Source organism: Pagrus major, chromosome 11 (assembly GCF_040436345.1).
Source record: "Pagrus major chromosome 11, Pma_NU_1.0".
Lineage (NCBI taxonomy): Eukaryota > Metazoa > Chordata > Actinopteri > Spariformes > Sparidae > Pagrus > Pagrus major.
In genome coordinates this window covers 317,501-342,500 of record NC_133225.1, presented here as the reverse complement: position 1 = coordinate 342,500, position 25,000 = coordinate 317,501, and the positions used below count along the sequence as shown (strand labels likewise).

General features: G+C 43.0%; 2 protein-coding genes across 7 annotated transcripts in view; one reads left to right on the top strand and one right to left on the bottom strand.

The window, feature by feature from the left end:
* Positions 1–6,762, bottom strand: part of med16 (mediator complex subunit 16) — a 7,220-nt gene extending 458 nt beyond the window's left edge. Inside the window, exons 1-16 of one of the 4 annotated variants that reach the window (XM_073476979.1) lie at positions 6,728–6,762; positions 5,806–5,990; positions 5,541–5,648; positions 5,168–5,337; positions 3,460–3,741; positions 3,235–3,384; positions 2,923–3,028; positions 2,684–2,839; positions 2,281–2,501; positions 1,871–2,077; positions 1,515–1,725; positions 1,309–1,442; positions 758–1,019; positions 464–680; positions 168–251; positions 1–53 (exon numbers count right to left, since the gene is read on the bottom strand). The exon at positions 1–53 is cut by the window's left edge and continues 157 nt beyond it. In XM_073476979.1, the coding sequence (XP_073333080.1) occupies positions 1–53; positions 168–251; positions 464–680; positions 758–1,019; positions 1,309–1,442; positions 1,515–1,725; positions 1,871–2,077; positions 2,281–2,501; positions 2,684–2,839; positions 2,923–3,028; positions 3,235–3,384; positions 3,460–3,741; positions 5,168–5,337; positions 5,541–5,648; positions 5,806–5,944 (2,500 nt within the window). In that variant the 5' untranslated portion in view covers positions 5,945–5,990; positions 6,728–6,762. Of the gene's footprint in view, positions 54–167; positions 252–463; positions 681–757; positions 1,020–1,308; positions 1,443–1,514; positions 1,726–1,870; positions 2,078–2,280; positions 2,502–2,683; positions 2,840–2,922; positions 3,029–3,234; positions 3,385–3,459; positions 3,742–5,167; positions 5,338–5,540; positions 5,649–5,805; positions 5,991–6,573 lie in introns of all 4 variants that reach the window. The other 3 variants (XM_073476981.1, XM_073476977.1, XM_073476980.1) reach the window with 3 other exon arrangements.
* Positions 6,763–7,510: 748 nt separating this feature from the next.
* tmem259 (transmembrane protein 259) overlaps positions 7,511–25,000 on the top strand; it is a 36,784-nt gene continuing 19,294 nt past the window's right edge. Inside the window, exons 1-2 of one of the 3 annotated variants that reach the window (XM_073476258.1) lie at positions 7,511–7,835; positions 16,980–17,352. Coding sequence is in view for 1 of the 3 variants with exons in the window: in XM_073476260.1 (XP_073332361.1) it covers positions 17,134–17,352 (219 nt within the window). In the remaining 2 variants the exon portion in view is untranslated. Of the gene's footprint in view, positions 7,836–16,979; positions 17,353–25,000 lie in introns of those variants that run through there. The other 2 variants (XM_073476259.1, XM_073476260.1) reach the window with 2 other exon arrangements.

The window sequence follows — 25,000 nt, the reverse complement described above, 5'->3', positions numbered from 1 at the left end:
GCTTCATGGCGTTTGTCTTGTTGGGAGAACGAAGCATCGTCACACAGCCGCACCTGAACACAACATGTTCAGTCAAAATATCTGTAACTGTAACTGATCATTATTGATCAATCCTATTGATTTGTGATCTGCAGACTGTGCTGTGACATCATTTCCTGTGGACTCACCTGGTGCAGGCCTTGCTCTCCTCCGTGGGACAAACTCCCATATGAACACAACGCAGGTTATCCATCTTTTGAGAGCCAGGACTCCTACACACACACACACACGCACACACACGCACGTGCACGCACGCACACACACACACACACACACACACACACACACACACACACACACACACACACACACACACACACACACACACCACATTGATCAGAGATAAATTGATCCTTCAGATCTGTTTTGTTGTACCAGGGCTGGACAGGTTAGATTCAGGTTCAGGTGTTCAGGTGTGTATTACCTGGTGAAGACCTCCAGTGGGGTGGTGGCGCCCCCTCCAGGCAGAGATGAAGCTTTTCCAAACTGCAGCCTGAGCGGGTGTTTCCCCTGCAGCTTGACGATGACCCCGTCGTTCACTGGGAGCCAGTCCATACTGGGAACCAGCAGCTGACTGGGCAGCAGGCAGCACTCGTCTATCAGACTCTCATCAGGGTCCTGGGGGGGGCTGTCGTCCCGGGCTGAGACACAGACAGTCAGCTGATCAGAGACACGTCAACCGAACAACATCTAGAATTAGACAGACGATGGTCCAGACCTCTGACAGAGGATCGGTCCAGTCCCCTGACAGAGGATCGGTCCAGACCTCTGATCAGTAGTCTCTTACAGCAGAGCCACAGCTTGGTGAGCAGTCTGAACAGCAGCTGCATGCTGTCCTGGTTGTCGGACGTGGCGGTGAAGGTGGGCAAGCAGCCAGGCTTCAGTAGACCCCAGATCCTGATCATCACCAGCATCTCCCTCAGCATTCCCAGAGACGCCCCATCCCTCATGAAGCCAAACCCGGGCCGGACCATGGAGCCCTGCAGGACAGATGGACACCTCACAGGTCTGGATGTTGTTGAGGGATCACCTGTCTGACCTGAACACCTGACCCACTATGGGGTTAAATTTTTAACTTTATTGTGTTTTATTGTCAAAATATTTGATCCTTCACACGACGCAGGTTCTGTTCAGGTGATGAGGACGATCCTCAACATGTGCAGAAACATTCTGACTGTTGACTTTGTGTCACTTGTTTATACGACAGAAGGAAATTCATCCACCTCGTTCACCTTCTCATCACCTGGATCTTATCAGCTGTGTTCTCACCTGGTTGGGCAGGTTGGCCAGCAGGTAGAGGACAAAGTCTCCCACCCACTGGATGAGCTGCTGCAGGGACTGAAGGGGGGGGCCGTCCAACACAAACTCCTCCGTCTTCAGATTGATCATCACCTTATCAATATCTGAGGAAGCACACAGTGATCAATCACAGGTCATCACCTTGTGTCCTCTTACCTGTCTCTCAGGTGTCTCACCTGTGTCTGTGTTCTTGGCGCAGATCTCGGTCAGTCGGTCACCTGGACTCTTGTCAGGTGTGTTGAGGACGTGCGGCCTCAGTAGAGACTTTAAGGTGGAGCTGATCGCGATCAGCAGCAGTTTGGCGTGGAAGTCGCAGGCTCGCGCTGCCGTTGCCGTGGAGAGTTTACAGAGAGACGCCTTCACCGCCAAGATACGTGTCGCCAGAACCTGAGACAGACATTTAAAACAGGGAACATACAGCCCAGCTAAGGCATCATGGGAAGTGTAGTTTCCTGCTGTTTCTAGCTAACAGGAGGTTTAATGTGAATCCTGTGTGTTACGGTGTCGGATTCTCCCATCATGCCGTACTGACCTGCTGCAGCGCCTGGTTCTGCCTCATGTACTCCTCGTGCAGCTTCTCCACCAGGTTGTGCACCATAGTGGGTTGCACGTGCAGCAGGACGTCCCACCAGTCGTAGCCCGTCACCATGCAGTACTCCAGCAGGAACAGCAGGTGGCGTAGCGTCGTGTTCATCTCCAGCACCTGACCCATAGATGGCGACACTCGCAGCATGTGGAGCTGAACAGGAAACAACAACCAGATGACACCTGATGGTTTGTTCTGCAGCATGTCAGAACTAAAACTTTTCACATGATTCAGAACATTTCACCGGATCACAGCTCCAGACTGCAGGGTTGCGAACTTTAGCTGTTTATTTACAGGTGCGTCTCCCTGGCAACACACAGGTGAAACACAATTAATCTGAGACAACGACTCGTCACCTTGCCGTGGTTGTCAACTCCAGCCAGAGCCAGCGAGGTCCACGAGAACTGCAGGGCCTTGAAGTGGAGGGCGGGGCCTCCAGTTCTTTGGCGTTTAATGGCGGACTCATCTCCAGGTCTCTGACCGGAGGAGGTTGAGGAGCCGTAAAAGACTCCCATGGTGTGTAGGGACAGACGGTGGAGGATCTGAATACTGCCGTCATGGAACGCCAGAGCCAGACCTGAAACAGTACAGACAGAACCGGTTCTCAGACTGGTGAGGTGGGTTCAAACAGGGAAAAGTCTCCTGTTCAGGTTAAACCTGAAGCTGGAACAGAGACCACCAACTAATATTGACTTGGATCTGGACCTGGACCTGGTCTAGGTCCAGGTCCAAACTTCCTAACGCTAAAGTTCTCCTCACCGAGTCCGGGGCAGAACTTGGTGTCTGACGCCACCTTCAGGTCGGTGTTGGAGATGGAGATGGGCAGTTTGGGCAGAGCAACAGCCGACACTCGCTCCAGGTCGTTGGTGGTCGTCAGGATCCTCCACTTCAGGATGGTCGGCTGCTTCTCGCCGACTGGACACGGGCGGGAGGTCAGAGGTCAAACATCAGAATACCAGTATAGACCTGTTAGACCCGGCTTAGGGTTAGTTTCTTACCAACTGGTGAGCGGTGCTGGAAGATGTTGTTGACAGGAAGTCCCTCCTTCCTCAGAGACCAACACTCCACGATGCTGCCGCTCTGATTGGACGCACACAGCAGAACCTACAAAACACACACACACACACACACACACACACACACACACACACACACACACACACACACACACACACACACACACACACACATTCTCAAACAGCTGAAGGTTCTGTGTCTTCATGTTCTACTGTTATCTGATCTGTCAGAACAGAAGTACTGTTTGGTTCTACTGTGGTTCTGTCAAAGTTCTCTGTGGTTCTGGTGGTTACCTGTTCAGAGTTTTCTCTGGTGAGGAACTTGAGGTGTGTGACAGCGGGGTACTTCTCCCTCCTCAGGGGGTCGGTGGTGCAGCGCAGGAACAGAGACGGTAACAGTTCGGTGTCGATGCGACACTTCTCGCTCACCACACTGACGACCACCTGAACACACAGAAAACCTTTATTTCATGCTGGAGGTGGAACAAGTAGATGATCAGGTGTTCTTGTGGTTCTGACCTTGTAGAACTGGACGGGGGATGAGCTGCTGCCATCGGTCGCTGCCACCACAATGTTCCCTCCTCCCGTGAAGGCGATGTCGGCTAACGCCACGCGTCCCCTGAGTCGACACAGACTCTCGCTGGCCGTCAGTAGAGCGCCGCCTGGCTTCAACAATGACACGGTAACCAAACCGCTCACCGTAACCGCCAACCAGCCCTCCATCGGCTTCCCGCCGAACAGAGTCAGAGATGGAGAGAACTTCACCCGAGAGAACTTCTCCCCGAAGTTTGTAGAACCCGACTGAAGCAGAAGAAAAAACAGGAGCATGTGTCACCTGCCGGCCGTCTGACAGGTTACATGTGTGACTCATCTTCCACATATCTGCAGGGCCGAGCCTGGGTTCTGATAACTGAGCTGTTCTCTGTTAACACCTGTTAAGACTCTGTGGTTTTACACTTCGGGTCAGTTTAATATGCAGTGACAGTGAAGTTGTTACTGTCACTTTACAAAAACAAGTAGAAATAAAGGAAGTCATCATAACAGATACTTCAAGTAGAGTACAAAAGTCCTAAAGACGAGTAATTTCTATTACATTATTATTAAACTGTATTAGGATAGAATGATATTGTTTGCTTGTTGTCTCCTACATTATATTATGATCCAGAAAATAAATGAGTAAATTGTGTGTATGTGCATAATAGATCGTGTCAAAGTGTGACAGTGTCTTTAAACTTTGATGAATCCAGTCCAGATGTCCCAAGTAACAGTGTGACCCCCACATCTGGTCTGTCCAATCACGTGAAGACAGTAAGATTAGAGGCGTGTCCACATCAGTGTGTTATCTTTCTGAAAATGTCTCTTATCAGGTGACTCATCTGACTTCATGTCTTCACTTTCACTTGAAGACCTTCTGTGGCTGAAACATGACATCAGTAGTTTGTCATGATTTGGTCTCTTGTTCTAGAAGAATCTTGCTGTCACTACACCGAGCGTGAACAATTAAAAGCACACGTTAGATTGAATATTTCACTACATCACAGCAGAGGGCAGGAGTAATAGTAGTATTGAAACATGTACGTTGTGTATACAAGTTTTAACACAACAGACACACTTACTGCCCTCCGACAGCCCAGTGCTGTGACGACTCTACAGCTGCACTGAGCTGTGGAGTCTGTAAATATTAGCTTCCTGCTGCAGCTTCGGTCATGATGCTGCTTTGAACAGTCATGTGGACGAGTGACTGTGGTAGAATAACAGAGCGGCAGCTGACCTGGGACCAGCTGACCTGGGACCAGCAGACCTGGGACTGGCTGACCTGGGACCAGCAGACCTGGGACAAGCAGACCTGGGACCAGCAGACCTGGGACCAGCAGACCTGGGACCAGCTGACCTGGGACCAGCAGATCTGGGACCAGCAGACCTGGGACAAGCAGACCTGGGACCAGCAGACCTGGGACCAGCAGACCTGGGACTGGCTGACTGGTGACCAGCAGACCTGGGACCAGCAGACCTGGGACTGGCTGACTGGTGACCAGCAGACCTGGGACCGGCTGACCAACTCTTAACATATTGTGCATGAATTAATAAAATATTAGAGAAATAAAAGCAGAGCTGCCTCACAGACACTTAAAGGACGGACCAGACGTCTCAGCTCCAGATCATACAGTTATATAGCGCTGACTCACAGCTGGCTGCAGCCATGACTGTGTGTGTGAGTGAGCATTACCATCTCGACGTGCAGGGCGAGTTTCACTCCGTTGTGCAGCCAACTCAGAGCCACGATCGGATCTCCATCCAGAGAGCTGGACAGGACGCTCTCCCAGCTGTTCACCAGGTGATCAGACATCGACCAACATTTAATCTGACCGTCACCGTCTGCAGACAGCAGCCTCGAGCCTGCACACACACACTAAATACAATCAATAATCCATAAATACACAAACAACATGTTGACACAGATGTAAGAAGACGTCCACAATCATCAATTACAGAGACGTCTTCAGAGAGTCTGTGTCACGTCCTGCATCCAAACACATGAGGGACGAATGAGACAAAAACAAACAAATAAACACACAGTGGACTGTTAAAGATCAGCTCACCTGATTGGTCCCACTCCAGACAGGAAATGACCTCAGTGTGTCCAGAATTGATGGAGTAAATGTCCCAGGGGTGCTCAGTGTCAATGATGTGGATCATGTGACTGACATCTGAAACACACACACACACACACACACACACACACACACACACACACACACACACACAGGGTAAACAAAGTCAGAACCTCACATGTTCTTTACTCATTCAGGTTCTTCAGTTATCTGCTGACTTCCTGTTGGCCGTGTTTGTGCTGCATGTGTGTACCTTTGTCATCATCATCGTTCTTCAGGTCTGTGGTGAAGGCCACCAGGTTCCTGCAGGACCAGGAGCAGACCAGAGGGATAGAGGGACAGTGAGTGCTTTTTGGGCGTTTCTCCCACTCACACACGTACGCCAGCTCCATGATTTAACCACAGAAGAAGAAACTGGAGGCCAGCAGGAGGCCTCACCTGAGAACAGAGACACGAGTGAACAAAGTGTTCAGTTTCAGATTAAACTCTGTGTAATATAATGAAACCTTGTTTACACAATAATGCATCAGTGATAATAATCTGATTATATATCAGTAAACTTTGTTTAATTCACTTTAGTAAGTTATGCTGATAATCGATATTTTACTGGAGTATGATTATTAATGCTTTAGCTTGTAGTATGGCAGAACTTGTAGAATTATTTTGTAGTATTTTATACTGCAGTATTGGTACTTTAACTGAAGTAAAGGATCTGTGTACTTTAACTTCCGCCACCCTGCTATTCGACCTCCCACAGCGAACATCCTTTAAAAAACTCAGAATTTAAGCAGATTTCTAAGCGGCAGTTTGTTCTGATGCGGTCTGTAGTTTCAACCTAAACATCGAGACCTCCTGTTCAAAGCAGCAGCTCTGAGCTGAACAAGTCTGCCGAATTAAACCAGACTTCAGTCAGAATACAGATCACTTAATAGATATTAGTTAGAAATTTAGAGTTAATTAGTACATAAATTAGTAGTAAAACGTTGACAGAAGTGTAGTTTAGCTGCTAACGTTAGCTCACCTTTCTTTGTTTTCAGCTTCAGAGACGAAGATTAAAAAAAAAAAAAAAGCTCGTTTTCTCGATAAAAGATGAATTTTATGCTTTGAAATAAAAATATGAAATAAATCAGTGGAGTTCAATAAAATAAGACATAAAAGTGTTCATGTTAACAAACCTTCCACCGGTCAGTCAGTTCAACAGTGTCTCAGGACCCTACAGGTCGTACAGCTGTCTCCACACCTGCCGGTCTGTAAATTATTTAATTAAACTAAAAGCATTAATTAAACGGTAACTCTGTGTCTTACTGCTTGTATGATGTTTATGTGACGTGTTTTAATTATCTGTACAGAGTTTGTATGATGTCTGTTAGACTGTAGTTTGTGTTTAACTGACATGGCGCCGCCGGACAGCCTCCTCTGCAGGATGAATATAACGAATAATCCCTGAGCGGAGTCTATCAGGTGCATCGGTCGGTGTGAAGAAGGCAGAATACATTTTTAATAAAATATTTTGGTTAATCTTTTAGACGTTCATGACAGGAGGAAGACGTTCGTGGTGCTGTTAGACTATAGTTGTACTGTAGTTGTATTTTACTTTTAAAATCAGGAAAAGGAGATTTGTAAGAAGGAAAATGAATAAAGAGTGGCAGCAGCTCTGTGATCAGCACAACTTCACGTTATTGAACAGCTGACCGGTCCTTAACACGATCAGCTACCACGAAGTGTCCAATATGTGTAGGATAAATGAATACTGTATAAATCACATAGAGAGGACATGGTGGAGTCGTGGACGGTGTTTGGGTCCCTGCAGCACTGATGGAAGCTCAGAAGATGGCGGCAGCTGGTAAACCTGAGAGTGGCAGACAGCACCTGTCAGACAGAACTCAGGGACACGCGCGGGCCGGGTAGGACCCGGATTTCCGCTCTGGTTGTGATTCCGTCTCATAACAGCAACCGTCAGTCTCCTGTTAGCTCCCGCTAGCCTCTGTTAGCTTGTATTAGCTGAAGTGAAGCTCGGAGTTGATCTTGACGCATCAGACGGAGTCTTTAATGTCCTCCGAGTCTGTTGGATCACTCTGAAACGACTCCACCGGCTAGCTGCTAGCTAACTCCACTGCTGCTGTTGCTAGCTGCTTTATCGGTCGCTTCTTATGGGCGACTAGCGCGCTTAAGGAGCCTGGTAACTGTGCTAACAGCTAGCTGTTGCGTTTATGAGACAGCCTATTCTGATGAAAACACCGAGGGAAGACGTTAGCATGGACCCAGCTGTGGAGTAAATAACAGGTAAGACTGATGAAGGCTAATCGAAAGCTAATGTTAGCTGTAGCTCATCGAGTTTAGAGATATGAAGAGTTACCTAGAGTATGTTTACCTGCTCAGACAGACAGCAGGCCTCACAGCGAGCAGGACAGCCAACATACACCCTTCTACTGATGCAGTTACAAATATATGATACACATACATACAGTAGTACAAATACACACAGTGATGCAGATACACACAGCAGGCCCCAGGACGAGCAGGACAGCTAATGCTCAGCTAATAATGTTAATATAGACGTATACACTGATACAAGTACAGAACAGTGGTACAAATACATACAGTACTACAGGAGACAGCAGGACTACCAACATTACCTCACATGTATATTTGATACTGATACAAATACAGTAAGACAGACTGAAGACAGACAGACAGACAGACAGTCTGACAGACAGCTCAAAAAGACATGTTGCTGTTTGTTTTAGGACAAAAGTCAAAGATACTGAGTTCACTGTGAAACAGGACAACCAAAAGAGTGACCAGTTAACCACAGTACATATATATATATATATATATATATATATATATATATATATATATATATATATATATATATATATATATATATATATATATATATACAGTTGCAATCAAAATTATTCAACCCCCATGACAAATTAGGTTTATTGGCAAAATGTACAAACTAGTAGCTGTTTGCAAAAAGCAAATCAAACAAGAACAATTTAAATAGCTCAACACAACTAATATCACACGTGGTTTCTCCAAATTCACCACAAAATGCCACTTTTAATGACGACTGCAGTCTCAAAATTATTCAACCACTTCATGACAAGCATCTTCAGTACTTAGTAGAGCACCCTTTTGCTGTTATGACCTGCTGCAAATGTGATGCATAGCCAGACACCAGATTCTGGCAGCGTTCCTGAGGAATCTTAGCCCATTCCTCATGGGCAAAGGCCTTCAGTTCACTAATATTCTTGGGTTTGCGTGCTGCCACCGCCTTTTTCAAATCCCACCAGAGATTTTCAATGGGGTTCAAGTCAGGCAACTGTGATGGCCACTCTAGTATCTTCCAGGACTTCTTCTGAAACCAAGCCTTGGTGGACTTTGAGGTACTTTGAGAGCATCGAGGTACTTTGAGAGCATCACTGAGCCACCGCCATGCTTCACTGTAGGCAGGGTGTTCTTTTCAGCGCATGCTTCATTCTTCCTCCTCCAGACGTACCGCTGATCCATTGGCCCGAAAAGTTCCAGTTGTGTTTCATTGCTCCACAGAACAAAATCCCAAAACCTCTTTGACTTATTTATATAGTTTTGAGCAAATTGGAGCTGACTTTTCTTGTGCTTTTGGGTCAGTAGTGGTGTTCGTCTTGGAGTTCGGGCATGGAGCCCTTCAGCGTTTAGTATGCGCCTTACTGTGGAAACTGAAACCTCAGTGCCTGCTGCAACCGAGTCTTGCTGCAGGTCTTTTGCAGTCAGTCGAGGGTTTTTGACCACCTGCCTCTTCGGGACTCTGGTGGCAGCCGTTGATAGCTTCCTCTTTCTGCCACGTCCAGGAAGTGTAGCCACTGTTCCTTTAACTTTAAACTTGAGAACTATGCTTCCAACTGTATCTCTAGCAACATTCAGTGCTTTTGCTATCTTTTTGTATCCTTTTCCTTGTTTGTGCAAGGCAATGATCTCTTGCAAATGTGTGCTTTTTTTTTTAACTTATTTTTTATTGAAATTTTCTTTCAACAATTACAGTGTCAGGTTTTACACACTCCACAAAGCAATTATTCACATACCAGTGTCCTTATTGTCCTGTGGTGATGGTGGTGTCCTCTTGCTGTGTTCTGTAATCTGTCCATTTTTCCTGAAATTGTGTCTCTTGTAACCGTAGTTTATGTGTAATTTTTTCCATTACAAATATTTCTTCCACAGTGCTCACCCACTGCTCCACAGTCGGTGGTTCTGCTTTATACCATAACCTTGTTATTGCTTTTTTACTTGCCGATAGCAGAACTTAAACAAGATACTCATCCTCTTTTTGTATTATATCTTGAGTCAAATTTCCCAAATAAAGTATCTTACAAGACTTGGGTATCTCGTATCCTAATATTTTTCTTAAGCCCCGCCATATTTAATCCCAATATCCTAATATCTTTTTGCAAGACCAAAAAATATGCATATGGGCTACGTCCATTTGTCCACATAGTCTCCAGCATGGTTGCTGGTTACTTACAGTTTCCTTCCTAATGTTTGGAGTTATAAAAAATCTGACCATATTTTTCCAATTGAATTCTCTCCAAACCCTGGAGCTAGTGGCCGTGCACTGCGTTTTACAAATATTAAACCATTCCTCCTCAGTTATTTGTTCCTTCAACTCTTTTCCCATTTTTCTTTGATATAGAGAGAGGAAGTCTTCCTGCATGACAGCAAACCTCTGTATAGGGTTGAGATTACATTTTTTTCCTTCATAGGCTTTCAAAAACACATCAATAACTTCATTAGGCAATCACAAGAGACAGCACCCATCCAGCAAATCACCTGTTCAACCTGTTACCCTCTGGCAGGTGCTACAGGTCCATCAAAACAAGGACAAACAGACTCAGAAACAGCTTCTTTCCACAGGCCATCACTGCACTGAACACAAACGGGCACTGACACACACACACACACACACACACACACTACCCAAGAACAATGTGCAATAAGTCGATTTACAACCTGCACCTCTGCACATATTTATTTTTTATTTATATTTTTATACATTGCACTATTTGCCGTACTTTTTTACTTTTTTACTTACTTACCTTGTACTTTATTTTAATTTATGTGTGTGAAATACTTGGATGCTGCTTAAATTTCGTTGTACACTTGTGCAATGACAATAAAAGGATTCTGATTCTGATTCTGATTATCAGTGTCAGTTTTTATCTCCTTCTCATAATAATCCCTTATCTGTCGGTAGCGATATTGTTCATGTTTGTCTAGTCCAGATTTATCCCTTTACTTTTCAAAACTTTGCAGCTTCCCCCGCTCGACCATGGTGCACATCGCTGTAAAGCCTTTTTTCATCCATAGCTTAAAACCTTTATCATTCGTACCAGGTACAAACCTTGAATCAGATGCGAACCAACTCAAGATCTTCGTCTCTTTTTCCAATTTATATCTTTCAACAACCTTGTTCTATATTTCAACTGTAGTTTTAGTTATTGAATCCAATTGGTTACCTAACTTGCGCAATAGTCTTTTGTGTGCTATTAAGTTTCGTATTTCAATGTCTTTTTGCCCTAATTCTATACTTTTCTATCTTGCAACATACTCATCCTTGCACCAATATATCAGAGGTCTTATTTGTGCAGCGTAAAAATATTCCCTAAGGCCTGGGTTTCTTTCCTCCCCATATAAACCTCGATATCCACCTATCCCATTCAATGAATTGTTTTTGTGGGATCATCACTGGCAGTGATTGGCACAGATATAAATGTCTTGGTAGAGTATTTATCTTAATTATCTCTATCCTTGAGCTGAAATCCAAAGTAGCTATTGACCATCTTTCCAAGTCCCTCCTAATTTCTCGATATATGTTTGTGTAATTCACATCATAAAGCTTGTCTAATCCTTTTGTGATATTTACCCCTAAATATTTTATTGATTTCGCATTCCACTTAAGGTTGTATGTTTCCGTTATCTCTTGAGATGGAGAGTAATTTATTGACAAAATCTGTGTTTTTGTGACAATAATTTTGTATCCTGAGTAGATTCAACTTTCATTTGGTTGTTTTAGGAAAATTAATATATCGTCTGCAAATAACCCTATCTTGTGCTCCTCCTGTCCTATTGTCACCCCTTTAACTTCTTCCTCCTGCCTAATCATCTGAGCTAATGGTTCGACAAACAGCGCGAAGAGACTTGGTGAGAGGCAACAACCCTGCCTCGTGCCCCTTCCCAGATTGAATCGATTCGTCAAATTACCATTTATTTTGATCCTTGCCATTGGTTCCTGATATATTGCAGGGTTTCCTCCAGGATTTTTTTAAACTGTGGGGGAGGTCTGCCCGGGTAGAAGAGGGGGGCTGACGACGACGACGACAACATGAATTTTGAAATGTGAAATTATGACTATTTCAAACTGAATGTTTTTCTAAATACATTATTTACTATAGGGTTTCCGGTAGAGCCCGACCGATAAAGGATTTTTAAGGCCAATACCGATACAAATATTTGGTGATTTAAAAATCCGATATTCCGATACATCGGCCAATATATATATATATATAAAGTTGGCTGGTGGGGAAATAACACCAGGGAGCTTTGCTGTATCTTGAGGAGCCGTCGCCTTTATTCAGCCAAACTGCAGCCTGTACTGTTCACTTTGTCGCTGCTGCTGCTGCTTTCCTTCTCCTTCCTCTCCCATTCATTCACTGTCCGCAGTACGCACGCTCCCTCTCTCGCTCGCCCACTCACACCTGACGCACCTTGTGTCCAGCTGTTGGAAATAGTTTGTTAAGACACTTCATTGTTCAGAGGAGACTGTGGACATGGCTGTTTTATTTTTTTGTTTGTTTCGTTGTGAACTTGAATGTCGTCTTCTGTGAAGAAGACTGCAGTTACAGAAGAGAAACTAGATGGCAGGTTATTTTGTTTAAGTTTCCAGTTGACTGAAGATATAAGTTATTGTTACATTATGTTGTTAGTAAATGTTTTAAATTTGACAATGTAGTGTGGTACATTGCAAACAAAGGTCAGATATTATATTGCACAAAAGTCTAGTCTAAAAATGGCACAGCAACCTGTGCTTTAAAAAAATAAATGTAAAAATCGAGAACGGAATCGAGTTGTGACCTTAGAATCGAAAATTGAATCGACTCGAGGATTTGGAGAATCGTGACACCCATAGTCTTCATATATCTATTAACTTGTTTTTTGCTTCTTTTCATACTTGTTGTGTCTAACCTGTAGTTCAATACCACGTCGAAGTCCCCGCCACACCCCTCTTATGATTCTGTCCAAAGGAACTGACATATGAATTCCTGTAGCCTAACTTTTTTAACTTTTCATGTTCCTCTCGCGATAAGTGTGTCTCCTATAAGAAAATAATCTGCATCTTCTCTTTTCTAAACTTAGTTAAAGCTTTATCTCTTTTTTTTTTGTTATTCAGGCCATCGATATTCAACGACACCACCATTATATCATTATGTTGCATTGTTTATATCCCTTGAAATGATTCCTAACCCCTCCACTGTAATATTATCAACCCACATTTTCCTACGAACAAAATATGAACAAACACAGACACTAAAACTGAACTCCCAAACAAAAAAGGGCCTTATTCCCCATAGGCCCTGTCTCCCTGTAGAGGCCCTCAGAATATGCTCCTCCAGTGGGGGATCGCTGCTGCGCCTCTCCGGTACCTTCGGTACCTCCAGCCCTCTGTTCCTCATGCCTCGCACTGCTTCTTCAGCGTTGTTGTAGATCTTGGGTCCCTCCGACCAGTGGATCCTTATCCTATTCAGCGGCGTTTGGAAGCGGATCTTTTTGCTTTTTAGAATCTTTTTAATCTCAGAGTAGGATTTACGTTTCTTCATCACCTCTGTGGGCTAGTCGTGGTCAAAAAATATCTGTCTCCCATCGATTTGTATTTTCTCTTTCCAGGCTTTAGACAGAATATTTTCTTTGGTCTCGTATTTCAAAAAGTTGTCCACTATGGACCTCGGGGTTGCTCCCAGTGGTGGTTTCTTTCCGAGGCTTCTGTGTGCCCGCTGTATGTGCAGTTCAGTTCCCACCGGTATCCCGAGCTCTCGGCGTAGGAGCCCGTCCACTAGCTCTGGCACAGATTCGTTGTCCTGTTCAGCCACGTTATAAATTCTCAAATTGCAGTGTCTTCCGTGTCCTTCCACTTCGGTCAACTTCTCTTGCAATTTCGTATGCTGTTTTAATAGAGTAACAATGGCCTCTTTAGCATCCATGTTCCACTCTTCCAGCTCTGAAATCCGTTCCTGTGTCTCAGCAATATCCTTTCGCTGCTGTTGTATTTCCGCAGTGTTTTCTGCCATTTTGCGGTTCGTTTCCTCTGTTAAGCCAGCAAACTCTCTCCTCACCTCTTCTTTAAATTCATCTTTGAATTTTGAGAGGTCCTCTTTTATTTCCCTCTTGAGGTCTCGTATTTCCTTGGTGATACTTGTGAGGCCCTCTAGTACCGAGCGGAGTTGTTTAGGGTCGCCATTTTCGTCATTGGCTAACTCGTCTTCAAACTCGTCTTCTTGGTCTTTGGATGTCATTTTTTTCCTTGTGCTTCTCGGTTTTTGTCCCCCACTCATTTCGTGTCAGTGTAGAAATTGTATTTTCATTCCTTTCATAGTTTTGGGGGTTAATGTTTAATCGACTCAGGAGCTCTGCTCTACACCGCCATCTCGCTCCGTGCCCCCGACAGTTCCCCATGTGTGCTCTTATGAGGAATTCTATTCAGGGGGTTGAATATTGTTGAGACTGCAGTAGTCATTGAAAGTAGGGATGGGCAATGATTTTCGATTATTCGAATAGTCGTTAAATCATAAATAATCGATAAGTAAATCATGTCTGAAAAAAATATTCCTTTGTTTTACTGGCACCTTCCGCACGGGGGCAGTATAGCATTTGATACGCTGTGTGATGGGCTGACGTTAGGTGCCACCGTAGAAGAAGAAACAAGCAGGAGCCATGGAGAGAGCGCTGCAGCCGTCCAAAAGTTCCGTGTGGAACTATTTAAAAAAAAAAAAAAAAAAAAAAAAAAAAATGAAACAGATGGCTGTCTACGACAGCCATGCACAGTCATATGAGAGCGAAGCACCTGGTAGAAAGTGGAGGCCCGTCATCACAGCAACAGTCAATGGCCAGCTATCTCACTAGACGAAGTACATTTGATGCCAGACGTGCGGAGCAAACGACGTCCCTCATTTCAAAGATGATTGCAAAAGACATGCTCCCCATCAGCTTTGTTAAAGGTGAGGGTTTTCGGAGTTTGATGGCATTTGTTGAGCCAGCGATTAGTCGAAAAATAATCGATTAGTTCCCTGTGATTATCGAATAATAGTTCTGCTTGAAATGCCCATCCCTAATTGAAAGTAAGATTTAGTGTTGAATTTGGATAAAATCCTTGTAATATTAGTTTCATTTAACTACTTAAACTGTTCTTGTGTAATTTGTTTATTGCAAACACCTGAAAATTTTTGATTGCAACTGTGTGTGTGTGTGTGTGTGTGTATATGTACATGTATGTATGTGTGTGTATATGTATATGTATATCTATCTATCTATCTATCTATCTATCTATCTCTATATATATATCAACTCTATGCGAAGGAGATGTGAGGCAAATGGTGGTTACACCAGATGCTGACTGGTTTTCTGACCCCCCCAATAAAGCAAAACTGCACATTTCAGAGTGGCCTTTTATTGTGGCCAGCCTAAGGCACACCTGTGCAATATTCATGCTGTCTAATCAGCATCTTGATATGCCACACCTGTGAGGTGGGATGGATTATCTCGGCAAAGGAGAAGTGCTCACTAACACAGATTCAGACAGATTTGTGAACAATATTTGACAGAAATGGATCTTTTGTGTAAATAGAAAATGTTTTAGATCTTTGAGTTCAGCTCATGAAAACTGGGAGCAAAAACAAAAGTGTTGCGTTTATATTTTGTTCAGTGTATATATATATATAGATATGTATATATATGTATTTATACATATATATACATATCTACATATATAGATATAGATATATACATATATAGATATAGATATATGGATGATAAAGAGTGTATAGTATATATATGTTGGTGTGTATAGAGTATAAGAGACTGAAGTGACTCTTCACTCATTAGATCAGTTGATCAGTTTTCTGTCACAATCAAACTTGATGTGTTCTGGTGTCAAGATGAAAACATGAGATCAGCTGAGGAGACAACTGCATGAGATACTGTAAATACTTTGAAACATCATGTGATCAAGTACAAATACACAAAAACACTGTAAACAACAAAGTGAAGTTAACGTCTGTGTGATGACTCATGTAAAAAACATTAATAGGTATGTCTGATGGATTATCTGATCAGAATTAGCAGGAAGTGTCGTGTTAACGAGCTTCTAACAAACTTCAGTTAGTTTTAGTGAGAAGTGGTGTGATCCATTCAGTCCTCCATTAACACACTGATCTACAGTGCGATATGAGCTCAGTGGGTCACTGATAACGGACCAGTTAACCTACATGTGTACAGCTGAAGGTCCTGACCTTTAAAGTGTAACTCTTGCCAAAATGCAACCTAGGCTTTTTTGTGAATGTACCCCAGTCAAACCTTCGTGTAAAAGCATAATTACGACGAAAAAGCCACTTTTAAGAAGCAAAGCTTCATGTTGTGTCGAGTCTTCTTAGTGTTTTAAAAATAGCAATTTTGATGCTACCATACAGCTGCCCCTAGCACGCCATTGAAAATGATTTTGACCCGAAAACGAAACTACGGTAAATCTTAAAAGTGGCTTTTTCGTCGTAATTATGCTTTTACACGAAGGTTTGACTGGGGTACATTCACAAAAAAAGCCTAGGTTGCATTTTGGCGAGAGTTTCACTTTAAGTCTGTGAGCCGCTGCATCATAAACCCAACATATGGGTCATTCAGCACCGACTCACCCTGGTAATCAATACTTATCCCTCGTCATGTCCTGTATCTACTGTACTGTGTTGACTCGACATCTTCTGTGTGTGAGACACTTCTCAATGGCTTCAGGACACTTCAGACAAATATCTGGACTGAACATTAGTCTCAGCTCGTTACAAACTCATTTCTGACACGATGACTCAGACTATAATGAAATGAAACCACTGAATGACAAAATATTCAGTGGAAAGTATGAAAAAATTATATTGTTGCAAAATCATGAGATGATGGTGATGAAGTGAAACAGCACCTTTTAATATGTTTAAAATCTGCAGTCTCCATCAGTCAGTTTATTACTTTAACAACGTGTGTGTACATGTGACAGAACTACAGTAACACTACACAGAACTAATGACTGATTTATTGTTATTGATGTGATGATTGTAAACATTCTGCAACAACTAAAAATGAACACATGTTGATCAATAATCAGAGCTGTTATTGGTTAATCTTCTGTCCCAGAGTGTGAAGACGTCTGGTCCATCACCAGGTGAATCCTCTTCAGACTCTGATCTGAGGTCAGAGTTCACCTTCACTGTGACGGTCTGACAGCAGCCATGCTGACCTAGAATCAGCTGTTAGTGCAGAGTGAGCAGAGTAACCAGAGACAGAGACCATGTCAGAGAACCAGGCCAACAACAACAACGTCCCTCTCAACAACAACAACAACAACATGGGACCCAACAGGATCCGAAACCCCAACATGAACCAGAACCCCCTCATCAACGTCCGAGACCGTCTCTTCCACGCCCTCTTCTTCAAGATGGCTGTAACATACGCCCGCCTGTTCCCACCGTCCTTCAGGAGAGTCTTTGAGTTCTTCGTCCTGCTCAAGGTGAGAAAATGTCTTCAGCTAAAGCGTTTGTGTCAGCAGCTATTACACTGTTTCTGCTCTTCAGGTGTGACAACTCACTGAAGTGGACTGGCGTGCAGCTCGTTTCATCAAACGTACTGGAGCTGCTCAGCGGCAGTTCAGGTTTAGGATGGGTTTCAATTTATGGAATCAAACAATCTTCAGTTCAGTTTATTGTCATGCAACATGTTGAAAACATGAAGGAACAAATTTGTTATTAAGGTCTAGCAGCGTTCTGCCTGAGGGGAGTGAACAGGTTGTGGGCCGGCTGGGTACCAGACACAAAAATGTCCTCCAAGGAAGGGAGGCTGCTGCTGGTTACTTACTGAGCAGATTTAACCACCTGTTAGCTGCAGAGCAGTTCTCATACCAAACAGTGATGGAGGAAGTCAGAACGCTCTCCACCACACAGCAGGGCACAGGCTGGCCCGCTTCAGCCTCCTCAAACAGTACAGGCATTGGTGGACCTTCTTAATGATGCTGGCTGTTTTGGTGGCCCACGTGAGGTGGTTGGAGATGTGCATGCCCAGGTATCTGAAGGTGGATACCATCTCCACAACTGCCCCTGCGATGAAGAGGGGATGGTGGGGTGTGGCCTCTCCTCCTCCTAAAGTCCACAACCATCTCCTTATTCCCCTTTTCCACTGGTCAAAAATCCACCTAAACCCGCTAAGATCTGGCTTTTGTGTGCACTCTGCATTTACACCTGGGTCGGTTGACCCTGCAGTAGACTCAGGTTTTTATCACCTCAGCTCAGCTTTGATCTAAATGTAAGATCCGGGTCAACATACTTAATTCCGCCGCGTGAAGTGATGACGCGTTATCAACATCTGGTGGTGGTGCGTAAATAAAGAAGGAATTTGGGATGAGTCTGTTGAAGGAGGTTTTATTACTGGACTCGGTGTTGGAGGCGGAGCCTCGTTCATTCCTATGAAAGCTGCTCAGTGGTGTTTTGAAGACATTACAGCTCGACTTCCCGGCTGTGAAAATACCTGGATCACCGACCGAGCCGGCTAACTTCTGGTTTAAAGCTCGGCTAACTTGAAGGGGGATGAAATAATGTAATCGTGCAGTTTTCTAGACTTTTCAAATGTTACTGGACCGAATGGCTAAAATTCTGACAGTGAAACGAGTCATCTTGTGGTGGTTGTGACACTCAAAAGAATGTATCCACCATTTTCCAGAAGCTTCTTTCACAACGGGTCTGTTGTTATTTTCTCTTCTGTTACAACTAGGGATGTCCCGATCAGGTTTTTTTTTACCCTGATCCCGATCTGAGTCATTAAATATTTAGTATCTGCTGATACCAAGTCCCGATCCGATACTTAGCCCTAACTAATATTTTCTTAGATAATACAGCTGCATTAAGAAAGAAATCACCTGCATCCAAGCTGTTCTTAATAGCTTTTTTTATTTTGTTGAAACAAAGTAAATACTTTCATATGGCTCTTTCTTATTCTGCATATCCTATTGCAACATTGGTTTTCATTAGTTTTTTTTTTTTTTTAACAAAAACAACAAGTAAACAAAGTCAGTAACTAAACCCTGATCCTCTACCACAGAGGTGGGCTGGTTATCCAGAGCGATGAATTCAGTTACCTTCTCTGTAATATTTGTGGCCATGTCGCTGACTCGAGGATATTTCTCTTTCCTTTTGAAAGTGTCCACGAGTGTTTGTTGCTTCGGTGCCTTTGCCTGTATTGCTTGAGTGAATTCATGTTTTTGTTTATGTGCCGCATCAAATTTGTAGTATTAAATGCAGCTCTTTTGTTACCAGCTCGCGAAACGTCGTATTGCAGATGTTACATGTTGCCGTTGGACTGCTTTCGCTTTCTAATTTGAAATATTTCCACACTGCAGACATTTTATCCACAGGTTCTCCAGACTAACGTTACGAGCACGACTGCATTCTGCCACAAATTGTGCTCCGTTGACGAAAGCTGACATAAAAATAATCGGGCTTGGGTCCACGTTCAAAATTGCCGATCCCGATCAGTGAAAAAATGCCCATATTGGCCCCGATCCCGATCCCGCAATCGGGATTGGGACATCCCTAGTTACAACTGTTTCTGGTGCATTGGTGACGCTTCAGATAAGAATCACAGACGAGCTGCTAACCTGAGGAAAGTGGGAATGTGGTCAATAGGCGATTATTAGCAGGTTGACTGGCGTTTAAAAAACCTGTGTAGACCCGCTAATGTTAGTGGAAAAAGTGGTATTAGTCTTCCCAACATTGGGAAGGTGATGCCACTGCATCTCCAGACCTGAAGGCTGAGTCCTGTGCCTTCAGAAGAGACCGCACCTCTCCATAGAGCCAGGGCTTCTGATTGGGCCAGATGATTAGTTTCCTGGTGATGGTGACATCATCAGTTCAGTGAGGGAGAGAAACTTCAGTTCAGGCGTTATACAGATGAAGACAGCAATCATCCACATCCCAGATATCTTGAAAGGGTTCAGAGTGGTGAGTCTGTCCGCTGACCCGAACCCATCTTTGACTGAACTCACTCACTCTGACCTCATGTTAATCTTTACAACATACATCTGTGAGGAAAACAACAACAGTAACAGAATGTTCCTGTAAATGAAGCATGTGTGTCTAATCTGCAGGATCAGGATTACAATGATTTTGACGGAGTCCAGGGTTTATGTTGCTCCATCAGATTAACAGCAGTCACGCTCCAGGCTTTACCAAAGTCCTTATAGGCAAGTGTTGTCGCTGGGCAGCCGTCTTGTCAGCAGTAATGTCTGGCCAACACATTGGACCTCCGAGAGGAGACACGTCTCTGTAAAGGTCACTAGACAGAAGGACTGCACGAAGACAACCAGTCGGGTCTGATGATGTGATGGTCTGAAGATCTGATGGTCTGATGGTCTGATGATCTGATGGTCTGATCTGATGGTCTGATGATCTGATGGTCTGATCTGATGGTCTGATGGTCTGATCTGATGGTCTGATCTGATGGTCTGATGGTCTGATGGTCTGATGTTCTGATGGTCTGATCTGATGGTCTGATGGACTGATGATCTGATGGTCTGATCTGATGGTCTGATGGTCTGATCTGATGGTCTGATCTGATGGTCTGATCTGATGATCTGATGGTCTGATCTGATGGTCTGATGGTCTGATCTGATGGACTGATGATCTGATGGTCTGATCTGATGGTCTGATGGTCTGATCTGATGGTCTGATCTGATGGTCTGATGATCTGATGGTCTGATCTGATGGTCTGATGGTCTGATCTGATGGACTGATGATCTGATGGTCTGATCTGATGATCTGATGGTCTGATCTGATGGTCTGATCTGATGGTCTGATGGTCTGATCTGATGGTCTGATCTGATGGTCTGATGGTCTGATGATCTGATGGTCTGATGTTCTGATGGTCTGATCTGATGGTCTGATGGACTGATGATCTGATGATCTGATGGTCTGATCTGATGGTCTGATGGTCTGATCTGATGGTCTGATCTGATGATCTGATGGTCTGATGATCTGATGGTCTGATGATCTGATGGTCTGATGTTCTGATGGTCTGATGGTCTGATGGTCTGATGATCTGATGGTCTGGTCTGATGGACTGATGATCTGATGGTCTGATCTGATGGTCTGATGGTCTGATGATCTGATGGTCTGATGTTCTGATGGTCTGATCTGATGGTCTGATGGTCTGATGATCTGATGGTCTGATCTGATGGTCTGATGATCTGATGGTCTGATGGACTGATGATCTGATGATCTGATGGTCTGATGATCTGATGGTCTGATGATCTTCTCAAACACCTCAGTTTGTCCCAAAATAAGATTTAAAAACCTTTTTCTCCACAACTTCTACTGCACATCAATAACTAACATCTAATTTTATACATATTATATAAATATAATAATATATAAATATTATATATATATAATAATATCATTATATGGGTCATTCTCATGAAATCTTGGTTTCAAAGATTGGAGACATGGAATTTTTAAAAAAAAATGGATCAACAAATTTCCTTTTTAGCCATTAATAACAAAGTCTGGAGTGGTTATGATTGTTATTTTAAAAATATTTACTGACAATTTAACACCTTTTTGAACATATTTTCCAAAACATGTCCTTAAAAATCTCATTACCGCAATGGTCTGAAAACATCAAGACCATTCGGAAAGCCAAACAATTTTCAAATTTTTAAAAATGGATTATTAATAGTCATGCATAATAACTTGAAACTCTGCAATAACAAATATTTTTTAATTCACATTTTTTCTTTATTTTTCTTTTTTTTCTCATTACCGCAATGCCTTCTGCAATCTACAACCTAATAGTTGTGATAATTCATTGAAACGTAACATATTTTCAAAAATATTTGGTAAACTTTAAAGCACTTGATGTACATATTCTGCACATGCATTTTAAAACAAACTACAATTTTTCTATCTATTAAATTAACCTTAAATGAACACCTGTTTCGGTAATGATACATAAGTTTCAGAAATGACAATGCATGTTTCGGTAATGATAATAACTATTAAGAAGTACAGTGTTAATGAAGAAATTCATACACATGTAAACAGAACCAAAACAACATGTATAAAAAAACAACAACAACACAGGGCTAAATAGAGCAACATTTCATTTCATTTTAACATTTTTTACAAAACACAGTCAAAATATTAGGAGGAAAACAAACGAACATGACTTTTGTATGCCAATGCTTCCTACTGCTACTCTATTTCTGCTTTGTGAATTTTGCCCAGATTTCCGGCAACACACAGAAGTGCCGAGCTGATGATGTTGCAGGTTGTGGCTCTGGGATGATGGCCTTAATGTCCTCGAAGTAGTAGCACACCTTTTCTCCATCAAAGCGGATTGATGGAATGAAAAATTTGTTTGGCCCTGCACAGCTCATGGTGTCTACTTCATATTGACCAGCGGCAATCTAGGAGCATAGTAAAACAGGATAACTGAATAGGATTTAGGATTTATTATCAACAACATGACATGTCTATACTGCCAAAAAAATCTACATACCTGTGTAATGATGCCAGGGAACAGTTCACCATCATACTGAACAAGAACCCACTTTCCCACTTCCAAAAGTGGATTAGCATCCTCCTTTTCTGATTCCACATCTCTGAAGTCAAATGCTTTTGGGCTGAAGCATCCACAGGGAAAGCCACAAAAGCAGGACACTTCTTGGGTGTGGATAAAGCCTGGTTTTGTCGATATCATCTTAAGGAGAAAATAAAATAAATTTTAGTTGAATTTAAACTCGTCAAATACCATCATCCATTTAATACTTAAAAATGATGCTCAAAGCTAAATATGATGCAACATCTAATGCACCTATATAATGATGGAGAGAATCCAGACTAGTATTTAAGCGCTGTTTTGTATCTTAACACTCGCACCACATGCTGATATAATTTCTGTGATGCAGTTATCCAATATCTTTTAGTGTTTAACTATAATTCTTTAGGGATCGTAGGATATTTCCTCCAGGAGAACATTTCCTGGATGTTACTAATAAGAGAGAATCTTAGATAAGTTTCTCTCTTATTTGTAACATCCATTAGTCATAGCCTGAACAGTAAGTAAAGTGCACACAAAGAGGTTGCCAGCATTTCGAGAGATAGCCAGTCACCATTAACTGCATTTAAGTCAATAGTGACAAGCTTTCTCTCTGGCAACCTCCCTGTGTGTTATGTGGACAAACTGTCCTTCAACTGACATGACGGTGAGTAGATTATGACAGACGTTACATTTTTATTTACCTCCATTTTAACCCATCTATTGTATACAGCTTACAGGATATTTCTGCCAGGATCTCAGGTAAGTATAGTGGTACATTTCTCCTCATCGTATTTAGTTGGAATATGTTGTTGTTTTTAACTGACTCACCTGATGAACTCTCATTGTCCCAGGTACTGACTTCAGATGTGGTGGGACTAATTCACCACTTCTTTTGATGTCCTCCTCTGTAATTTTAAAAAGCCTCACAGATGAATTGAGCTTCAGCTGCTCAAAGAGAGTGTCAGCATCTGGTATGCTGGTACCATAGGACACAATTCTGTCTGCCAGGTTTTTCAGGGCACCACCCACTCCATCGGGAGCACCCTTTCCATGGGATGCCTCTGTGAAATTCCATGTGACATTCATAAATCCTTTCACAAATGGAACTGTTGAAGCAAGGTAAAAGTTTGTTTTGTTGCGATATTGAGATGTGGGCCCATCAGAGATGAAGTGGATGTTCCTGGCATTTGGATGCTCCTCTCGTATGCCCCTCAGTACTGGGTCAAGGTGAGCCCATGTGGCTGTGGCATCGTGCTGCATGCATGCTGAGAGGGATGAGAATGACTCCACCTTGCCCCCACTAAGATAGAGAACTCCTGTGTGGAGCGTGACCTGCTGATTTCCACTTCCAAAGTGAGTTTCTTTTATTTCCCTGGTGTATTTGCAGGCATAGTTCTCACTGTAGTCTATGTGAACGACTACATCATTCTGGGTCAGGGTCTCTCTCAAGCTCCTCAGCCTTTCAAACTGGTGCTTAATGTTAAATATATGTCTGGAGAAGTTTGGGAGGTGGTCTTGAGTGAGCTCCACCAGCTTCTCAATTGAGGTGTGCCTCTTATCAAGAAGCACATTCCTTACTTCCTTCTCCTCAGTGGACCCATCTTTGCATCTCTTTATCAATGGCACAGATTTGGTAACCCACTCATCCCACGCAATGATGTTTCCTTTTGTTGAAGGATCCAGTGTTGTAGGAAATGTCTTGTCTTTGCATTTGTTGCATGTCCTGTACATGCAGGACAAGTTATCCACACTACAGACACTGGCCAGGACGAGGTCCCTTGGGGATGATGTGTCAATCACGCCAAGCTGATGCAGCTTCTTTGTTTTCAGGCCAAAGTTTTCGTGTGTTTTGCAAGCACACATTTCTCGATCAGACACTCTTCTCTGGCCAATCCAAAAAGGCTTGAGTTTGAAGAACTGAGCCTTGGAAATGCTGTGCCTTGGATTTTCAGACAAAAATCTTTTATGAAGATTGGCCATTGTGTCTGTTAGGGCTCTCTTCCGGAATATCTGTCCCTTTTTCCGAATTTCTCCTGATTTTCCATTTATAACAGTGGATACATCATCTTGATGAAGGAAGCGGCTTATAAGAGTGCTCATAAGTCTCCTCTGGCTGTTACTGAGAATGTTATATGTTCGCTTATGACCCCACTTTGTTTTTTTATTCTGAGCCTCTCTGCCTCCAATGTTGATGGTGACCTGCTTCCTCTTTGCTGACATCTCCAGTCTTTTGAGTCTTTTCTTGAGTTTGTCCATCTCTTTTGTCCTTTCCACAAGCTTCTCTTCTGTGGAGCGCAATTTTGACTTTAATTTTTGCATTGTTTTCTTTCTTCTTTTCTTTGTCTTTTCTTCTTTTTCTTTTGTCTCCTTTTTCTTCAATTCCTTTGGGGTATATGTTGTTGGAGATGAGGTTTGGAAATCCACATGCTGAAGCTGGTCTTCTGAAACATTTTGAATCATTTCATTTGCCTCCTCATCCTCGTCACTCACTGGGGTTGTATCCAATATAGCTTTTAGTTGTCTCTTCTTTGTGTAGTATCTTTTTGAGTTTTTCCGCCACTGCTTTTTCT